This window comes from Diadema setosum, chromosome 4 (assembly GCF_964275005.1).
Source record: "Diadema setosum chromosome 4, eeDiaSeto1, whole genome shotgun sequence".
Lineage (NCBI taxonomy): Eukaryota > Metazoa > Echinodermata > Echinoidea > Diadematoida > Diadematidae > Diadema > Diadema setosum.
The window spans coordinates 8,525,983-8,536,010 of NC_092688.1; the positions used below are offsets into that span (position 1 = coordinate 8,525,983).

The following is a 10,028-nucleotide window of genomic DNA, read 5'->3' on the forward strand; positions in this document are numbered from 1 at the left end:
AGATAATCAATCAATAAAACTGTTAAGAACAATTTGAAAGACGGAAAATGAGTAAGCATGATGTAAAAATGTACGAATGATAATGAAAAGCATACTTTGCAGCAAATACGAGTATATGTGGCAGTGGATAAGAGTTATTCACTGAAAAGCAGAGCTCGTATGACGTCGATCACTCGAAAAAAAAAACCCCACAAACAAACAAAAGACCAAACAAACAAAACTTATTTACCAATTTACCAACTTTTATACACAAACTTAATCCACTATGCCGTTGGAGTTTATTGAGAAAAATCACCACGATACTCGTGACAAAAAAGGCATATCGTTAATAGTAGGACAACAAAATATCAAGCCAAGATAGCATTACAATGTTACGGCACAGACACTATTCACTCGGCCGTGGCGTGCGCACCAGGGAAATACATATAGGATATCCTCCTTGTATGGAGGGCCCAGTATACTACAGACACAACATGATTATTTCTGCAATCCTAAACTACAAGATAAATCCTGCGTGTATATATACACTTGTATATGTATATTAAAAAAAACCCCGACGTCTTATTCTCTTTCTATTTACACATAAATGTTTTAGGAGAAATTTACCTGAAAGTATTCTTTTTTCAAGTAATCCACTGATTAACCATGAGCCTAGGTAAGCATGGGAACATGGTTTTAGCTTCATTTTATTGTTGTTATTATTATTCTTGTCTTGTCTTACAAAGACACCTAAGAAATGAGTACATGTTAAAGGGTGTGTGCATCCCACGTTCCGGTCGAGGTGAGGATTTAGCTTTTAACGTTTTGCGAGATATTCAGAAACTATTCTATGAGATGTCAAAGAGCATGCAATTCTAGGGGGTATCAAAAGTTTATTTGATGAAAATCGGTTTGGAAATGGCTGAGATATCAAAAACAAGGGAAAACAAAGATATCCTGTAAAAAGCATGGCCTGTAGTCTTTTATTATTATCACTCTTTTTTTGTGTGGATATCTCAGCCATTTGAAAACCAATTCCCATCAAATAAACGTTGAATCCGTCTTAAAATCACATGCTTTTTCATATTTCATAAGATATTTCTCATTATCTCACTTAGGAATGTTCAAAACATGAATCCCCACCTCAACCAGTACTGTACAGTCCCTTTAACCTTTAAACCAACAACTGGAAAATACAGAGAAAAGATGCTTGGTTCATAATGGATCATTACAAGCGTATGGTATTTCACTGCTGGTCTTTTAGGCACATGAGAGAATAGTGATCAATGTCTATCTAAGCTAGAGCAGTATTTTACTTGGAAAAGTATGAAATGGGGAATGTATTTGAAACGTTGTTCAGTTTAGCCTAGCTTGCCCACGCCTTCCCATTATCATATCTTTCCAAATTTTGTGTAACACAGACCAGTAAACTTTAGCATTCTAATGATAAACAATGATAACATTTACTTACCAAAATAAAAGAATTTAAAAACTATTGCACTCCTAGCTCAATTACAAATTACCAGCTATTTCATGAATTAATCAAGAAATCACCAGATATGGATAAAATTACAGAGGGCATCAGGTTATCTGCCCGTCTATTTAGGCCTACTGCCGCCTGTCTATTTAGGCCTACCATTTGAGAATTTGAAGAAAACAGAAACACAAAAAGGAGAACAAAGTGGAACCTCTAGAACAAATCGTCAGGGTATAACGTCCATGATGTGCATTCCCCACGGCGACGTGAAATTGGAGATCCAAAAGAGGGTGTAGAACGGGGACGGACCCTGGTAATCATGCAGTATACCCACTCCTGTGACGCTCCCGTTCTTCTGGAGAGTGAAGAGCGTGCCGTTGTAGAAGACGACGTTCACCTGACGCGCCTCGGGAGGAAAAATCGCGGTTAACTCTACCGCTTCACCTGGAGTGCCGTTCGGTCCCCAGACAACATCCTTGTAGAACGTCCGGCCGTCATTGTAATTGCAGAAGAATAGTCGTCTGGGTGTAGCTACAAATCACACAGAACACATAAAGCAAAATGCATGATGAAACGAATGAGACCATAGAAAAATGACCCATCGAGAGAGAGAGAGACGGGGGGGGGGGGGGCTACTGAAAAAAGAGAGATAAAAAGGGAGGGGAACCAAACCAAGGAGGCAGCAGGACCTGGGAGTAACTGAAGAATTCGATCGTAAAAGGGACTAAGTTCCATTTCTAAACATGTTGGAATAAGTTCATTGTCAAGTAGAGTGAAATAAAACTTTTCAGAGACAACTCATATGTAAACAACAAGGACTATTCTTAAATTCATAATTTCAGGTGTCCCATATTTCCTCACTATTCTATTTCTTAATGAGCAGTTTTAATCGCAAATATCTCAATTACAAAAATTAACCCATTTCCCAATCAAACTTTTCAATCAGAGAAGGAAAACCTATACTGTGTACATAATATATAGTGGATCGTTATTAATCCGACAACTGCGAGTCCCACCTCCTGTCATGTTCTATGGAGTAGTTTATTCTTTAAAAAAAAATCAAGTTTTAGTTTCAATATCATAGAATTTTTATCATTGTTTTTTTTCTGTTTGTTCAAATACAACTTTACAAGGAATCAAAGTAATTCAAAAGAACTGATCATACACTTGAAAACGGTAAGGCAAAAAATAAGCAAGTACATGTCTGATCCATATCAAACTGTGTAAACAAAATCAATGCGACATTAATTTTGACTGCGAAGAGAGGCTCAAGCAAAAGACAAGCTTATAGAGATGTTGGAAGCACAACAGAAAAATAGTAAATTAACTGGAGCATCCAGAAGCACGCACACACACAAACGCAGAGGCACACAAAATGATCAACTACTTAATCAAAGCATTTCAAGAACTTTATTGTTCAGAAATAATCTAGTGTTTTCTTTACAACATGATTATTTAGACCAGTGAATTTTAGCAAAGGACACAATTGTCATTTTTTTTTTTTTGGGTAGCATTTAGCCAGAGGAACTTTCCCAGTGCAATGCAAGTACTAATATCACACAGGGTCCTGCCATAGATATTACCCATTCCTTTCTGAGGGTGCAGGAGTCGAAATGTGGGACCACCGCTTGTCAAAGGTCTAATTAATCCTACCACGTCAATTTCCCTAACTCACCAGTTAAATCAATGCTCAATCCCGTCAGTCTTTTGAGTTCTTCGTTTTGGTAGACCTCTGTCTTAGAGACAGTTTGTGTCAAGTCGCCTAGCGGCATCCGGTCAATGCCGAATCGGCGAGCCACATAGAAGAAGCTATCGGAGATGAGGACCACAAAATGAATTAACACTGTGCTCTTTCATGAATACAGTTACAGTATAGTATAATAAAATAAAATCAAATTGAATATGACATAACATGAAATGATATGATATTATGATATGGAATTATGGTGCTATGATAGGCCCAATGATAATAGACCTAATTTTTTTTTTATAGTGTGATATTGCAAAAAGCAATATCGTTTCATGAATTATATCGTAATTTGCTGCCTACGTTATCATAATACACAACACGATATAATGAAGAGGTATTTCATAATCTCAAATGCACTATAATTAGATCAATATGTATGACAAAATAAATGCATTATTGGCCAAAGTGCACTTTTGTCTAACCCAGAACAACAGCAGAGTACAGTAATAGCAGAATTGCGTCAAGGCTCATATTCATGTGACGGCGCACGCCCGTGCATTATTATACAAATAGTGAATGGTCACGAGTGCAATGGTACGAGATTTCGCACGAGGTGAAAGATAGAGGCGCTCTATTCAACGAGGCGAAGCCGAGTTGAATAGAGCGCCTCATCTTTCACCGAGTGCGAAATCTCGTTCCATTGCACGAGTAAAGACCATACACTATTTGATTTATACAACGTCCAAGTAGATCTTTTTGGTCTAAGTAGGCCTAGAAGTCTATATATGTATGAAAAATATAGCCATACTTACATGTGGATCCACTGCGATTCTCTTTCTGGCTTGTGCAATCAGGGCGTTTAGATACAGGTCACAGCCTAGCGCTCATACACGTACACTACCACTACGAAGGCCTACGTACGCGCATGCATATACCGCACACGTACACTGCGCTAGCTGCATGCGATCCTCAATATGCAACACACAGTACACGCAGTACCGTACAATTTCTCGAACCGTGGAATAGAACGAAAAAATCGAACCAAGTTGCACGCAAAAATAGAACCAAAATTGCACGGCGCGCTGAATGGAGTACTTATTGAATATCACGTGACCAACAATCCTCCAATCAAATTACAAGGATCTACTTGGACGTTGTATAAAAAGGCTCGGATTCATGTGATAGCGCACACCGCGTGCATTATGACGGCTCGGACGGCTCGGATTCACGTGATAGCGCACGCCCGTGCATTATGAAGGCTCGGATTCATGTGATAGCGCACACCAGTGCATTATAAAATGGGTTCAAGAATGTAGCCAATTGGAAGCGCTGTAATGAGTCACGTGTGCGTGCATTAATTTCTTAGTAAATGCACTAAGAAGAGTCTCTCTTCCACTTCCCTGGCCTGACGTACGTCACAATGTTTACACTAGCAGTGCGCACTCAATCAGTTGTTACAAGTGCGTCACGCGCTACTATTCGCGCTGTCAATCCTGTAAACAACTTCTAGTTCGGGCCGCGGGCTGCCATAACAGCCGGCGGCCTTTCTTGTGCATAACACGTGGCGTACGTACATGTATACTCTTATACGTACGTAGTTTATGTGCGGGATTTCCGAGTGCGACGTGCGTAAATGTTTGGGACGAACATCTTCGGACATCTTGACTTTTGAGCGAGTACTACATGTAGCTGACTGGTATTGACCCACAAAGGTACGTGAATAATGCTGTTAGTTTTCGACCCATTTTATAAAACAAATGATGCACAGGATTATTTCGTGGCGTTAGTGAAGGTGCCGCGCACTCTTGAGTATTGACAACCGGGTTGCAAACATGCACTCGGCTGCGCCTCGTGCATGTCGCACCATTGTCAATACTCTCGAGCGCGCCGCACCTTCACTAACACACTCTATCCTGTGCATCATTTGTATAATATATTCATACAACGTCCAAGTAGATCCTTGTAATTTGATTGGAGGATTGTTGGTGACGTGATATTCAATAAGTACTCCATTCAACGCGCCGTGCAATTTTGGTTCTATTTTTGCGTGCAAATTGGTTCGATTTTTTCGCTCTGTTCCACGGTTCGAGAAATTGTACGGTACTGCATGTACTGTGTGTGGCATATTGAGGATCGCATGCAGCTAGCGCAGTGTACGTGTGCGGTACATTGCGGAGGCGCGTATGTAGGCCTACGTAGTGCTAGTGTACGAGCGCTAGCTGTGACCTGTATCTACACTGATTGCACAAGCCAGAAAGAGACTCGCAGTGGATCCACATGTAAGTATGGCTATATTTTTCATACATATATAGACTTCTAGGCCTACTTAGACCTACCCGACAATCCTCCAACCAAATAACAAAGATCTACTTGGACGTTGTATAAAACAAATAGTGTATGGTCTTTACTCGTGCAATGGAACGAGATTTCGCACACGGTGAAAGATGAGGCGCACTATTCAACTCGGCTTCGCCTCGTTGAATAGAGCGCCTCTATATTTCACCTCGTGCGAAATCTCGTACCATTGCACTCGTGACCATTCACTATTTATATAATATATATATATATATATATATATATATATATATATATATATACATATAGAAACAAAACAAAAAACATATATCTCTATTCAAACAACTAAAGATCATTTAATTAAAAACATCCTTTCCTTTGATATTGCAAATATTTTATGTCTCACCCGTCCCTTTCATCGATTAAAATCGCCCTAGGGTAGTCCAGTGATGACGCTATGATGATTTCCACAAACGGTACAACGGTATCTAAAACTGTGATGTACCCTTCGTTACTGGTGTAGACGCAGAAAACCTTCTTCAAAGATACGGCAACTGCAACTTGAATCAGTTCTGGAAGTTGGCATGATCAGAGAGAGAGAGAGAGAGAGAGAGAGAGAATAATTAGACCAGCAGTTGCTCATTACACATCATTTTCATCTTTTTTTTTTTAAATTGGTACGGTACGGTATCGGTACGGTTTTAATTCCTTATGGACCCGGTTCGAAATCCGGCCATGTGTGACTGTAGCACAAATTATCCTCCATTCCGGGACTAATCCGGCTCATTTTCACTTGGATCAAATCCGTTTTGTGACCCGGATGTGTGTCTCTAGTATGATCGAATTCTACCCATTTCATCTGAGTAAACGTGAATCTGTTGAAGTATGAGATCATCTCAAAACTTGACAGCGGTGCCTGTGTGCGTCTTTTTGCAGTAGCACATCAAAGATTGTTTTCTTTATTTTAAGTAGGCATTATGGTCAATCTATAGACCAAATTCTTGGAAGAATTCAAACTCACGAAAAGGCGACTGACTTGGACTTGTAATTGCCTCGGGCGAGGCGCCATCGGCGTCGGCTCGAAAAGCACGACTGTCGTCGAAACTCGCCCAGTAGACCTTTCGCTCGATATTGTCAAACGCGACGCCCCTGGCATTGGACATCCAGCTGAGGTATTCTGTGACGTTGTGGTTCACGAAATCGACCAGGGAGATCCGGCTCATCGTCGACTCCGTCACCAGCATCGTTGAAACTCCTGAACAAGAGGTAGAGGGAAAAGGAGATTTGATCCAAAAGAAGTGAAATGTATATTTATCTTCATCATAATCGCCGTGATTGTTGACGTATGATGCTTCATAATATTCCAGTGGCACTGTAGAAATAAAGATATCAAGGGATGGTACAGTATTGGTGGAGATGAGAATTGGGCTTTTAACTTTTTGCGAGATACCAAGAAACACTTATGATATAGTACAGAACATATACCATTTTAAGAGGAATTCAAAGTTTATTTGATGAAAATCGGATTTGGAATGACTGAAACATCCAAAAACAAAGTAAAAAAAAAAAGCGATCGTATTAAAGTGTGGGTCCCACATTTTATTAGAATCGCTCTTCTTTTTTTTTTTTGATATCTCGGGCATTTCAAAACCAATTTTCATCAAATAAACAGTGAATTCCTCATAGAATTACATGCTCTTTCATATTTCATAACAGATTCCTCATTATCTCACCAAAAAATGTTAGAAACCTGAAATTAGGTCTCAACCAAAACTATACGATCCCTTTAACGTTGCTGTTGCCCCTTCCGGTGCCAAGAATCGACGGAAACTCTGCGTTCTACAAGACGGTGTGTAAAAGGCCTCGGGACATCGTGCACGGTAACGGCAACGGTCCGATTTTTGGCTATGATGCGCCGACAGGAACCACGTCGGGTTCTGTTAAAAAAAAACCCCACCAAATATCATAATTTGGTGCAAAACAATCAAAAATTTTATTCTAACGTCAAAATCAAGAGCAACCAGATCATCAGTTGAAGACATAATTTGTAACAAAATTATTAGCGGAGAAGTGATACTGTAATAGAACTAGACATGATTCCTTTTGGTGCATCATGGGAAAAATACCCAAAACAATGAAAAACAAAACAAAACAAAACAAAACGGACCGTTGCGGTTCCCAAGCTCGGTGCTCGGTGCTCGGAAACATTAACTGTTGTTTTCATAATTATATGCAAACAGGCAAAACGAAAACGTGATTGCACCACAGCTTTAATGCCGCTGACAACAAAAGAGACTAAATGAAAACATTGGAAAAGTCTACAGGCAAATCACATAATGCCATGAACTGTTAAATGATTGGAGAGATTTATTCACGTGCCCGCTTATATTTTACGAAAACGAAAGCAAAATTGCTTTTCATGGGGTCTTTGAGGACACCTCGATGCAAAATGCTTCTAATGCTGATTTAATAGATTTCCACGCACACAGACAAGGCGACACTATTCATACACTCGTCATGTATAGCCAACGCAATGGGTTTATGCACTGGAGAATACTATCAAGGGCGCCGGAAGCGGGGAGGCATAGGGGTGGCACTTGCCCCCCCCCCCCCCCCAAACAAAGTGTTTGGGGGGGGGGGGGCAAAACGAGTTTTTGCCCCCCTCCAAAGTGCCCCCCGTAACAAATAATTAATCACTGATTCAAAGACCAGAATAAACAATGAAGGCATATTTCTTGTCTAAATGTTGTAATTTCATAACTGAAAATGCAAAAATTTTCGCCCCTGACGGGGCGAAAATTATAATAGCAAAATACACTAACAACATACATTATTGTATCTATACACTAATAGTAACTTATGAGTAAATTTAGTGTATAGATGGTAACCTCGTGTCCTCGAGTGCGCCCGCTGAAACATACCTTGATAAGTAAACCTTACATTTTTCATTTTCTTCTTTGCTTTCTAGCAGTACATGTATAAGAATATTTTTTATTGTTCGAACGATGCGATCACGTTTAAGCTTTTAATGAGTACATTTCAGATAAATTGCAAAGTGAAAGTGGCTCGCTTGTTCTGCCCGTACTTACAGTAAAATGAAAAGTTTTCATAAGTTATTATCATAGTCCTTCCTTTTTTTTTTACAAAAAGTCCCTACCGTGGGAGGGGGTATCCCCCCTCCCACACCCTCCCCCCGCTCGGTCGCTTCGCTCCCTCGCCAAGGATCTCGCACCATCACATTATTAATGTACTTCCGTAAGCTATGATCATAGTCCTTCCAACTGATTTTTTCAATATGTTAATTCCCTAGAAATTTGCTTTAAATTCTCTATAAACGCGACTTTTATACTCTGTTTTTACAAAAAGTCCCTACCTACGGAGGGGATATCCCCCCTCCCACACCTTGCCCCAGCTCGGTCGCTTCGCTCCCTCGATGAGGATCTCACACCATCACAATCATTATTATGTACTCTTGTATGTAATAATCATAGTCCTTCGCACTGATTATTTTTCACTATTTAATTCCTTAGAAATTTGCTTTTAAATGGTCTATAAACGCGACTTTTGTACCCTGTTCTACAAAAGCTCCCTATCAGGGGGGGGGGGGGGGGAATCCCCCTTTCCACCCCCCCCCCCCCGCTCGCTCGCTTCGCTCCCGCGCCGGGATCTCACATCGTCACATAAAATGTGCCCCCGTTGAGATTTTGCCCCCCCCCCAAAAAAAAAAAGAAAGAAACAAAACAAAACAAAACAAAACAAACAAACAAACAGAAGTGTTCCGGCGCGCTTGCTAGAGATGAGTAGATGTTTTCAATCTGCGCGTCCAGAATGTTTGAAAACTAACTGCTGAACCATCAGCGAAGTAGCCCTGTCATGTCTTCTTAATGAGATCTCGAAATGAATTGAAAAAAAAAAATGTAACTAAGTAAAAACTGAATATTGTGCAAAACATCGCGAGACTTTAAACAACTAGGAATCCAAACATATCAAAATCCTTAATGTATAACCACTGTATGGCTATCAACATTCGAAGCTCATTCACAAACGATGCACATTACTGGCGATAGTATGAGAGCGGTAGAATAGTGGCAAACCTCCAGTGCAGAGGGCAATGAAGTCATCACAACAGGACTCCGTTGCGATGCATCCGGGACTACACTGGCAAGGGAGAGAGGCGTTGAAGGGGTCCCAGCAGTGCCCCCTGCAGGACACTGGACAGGGATAAATAGAAGAAGATCATAAACATTAATGTACCAGAAAGAGAGAGGTAATGATTATAACCTTTATTTTCTTGTCTTTCGCTATAGCACAGTACTGATTCTATACATAAAGAGAGAAAAATACAATGTTCATGCTGCATGTATTGATCTAAATGTTATACATAAACATGCATCTGATTTCAGCCTTACCTTACATCAGATGGAATTAAGCAACCAACCAATGATTGCAATAAAAACAAACGGAAGAAATAAAACATTCGAAGACTTATGTTTGGTTGTAGAGTGCGCTAAAATATTACCACTATTTCAATAATGGGCAGCATATTAAAGAGAAACGGATGCACGTCACAAGTTCGACACCCATGAG

General features: G+C 40.1%; 1 protein-coding gene across 1 annotated transcript; it reads right to left on the bottom strand.

The window, feature by feature from the left end:
- Positions 1-1,246: 1,246 nt before the first annotated feature.
- Positions 1,247-6,691, bottom strand: LOC140226832 (uncharacterized). The gene is made up of 4 exons (XM_072307259.1): positions 6,463-6,691; positions 5,848-6,013; positions 3,132-3,265; positions 1,247-1,987 (listed from the first exon to the last, which is right to left on the bottom strand). The coding sequence occupies exons 1-4, from the start codon at positions 6,683-6,685 to the stop codon at positions 1,683-1,685; spliced, it is 828 nt and encodes a 275-aa protein (XP_072163360.1). The 5' UTR covers positions 6,686-6,691; the 3' UTR covers positions 1,247-1,682.
- Between the last annotated feature and the right edge of the window lie 3,337 nt (positions 6,692-10,028).

Coding starts and splice junctions, on each gene's coding strand:
- LOC140226832 (XM_072307259.1), bottom strand. CDS start 6,685: ATGCTGGTGACGGAGTCGACGATGAGCCGGATCTCCCTGGTCGATTTC. Junction 6,014..6,462: donor TCCAAGTCAGTCGCCTTTTC/GTGAGTTTGAAT, acceptor GCCAACTTCCAG/AACTGATTCAAGTTGCAGTT. Junction 3,266..5,847: donor TTAATCGATGAAAGGGACGG/GTGAGACATAAA, acceptor CATCTCCGATAG/CTTCTTCTATGTGGCTCGCC.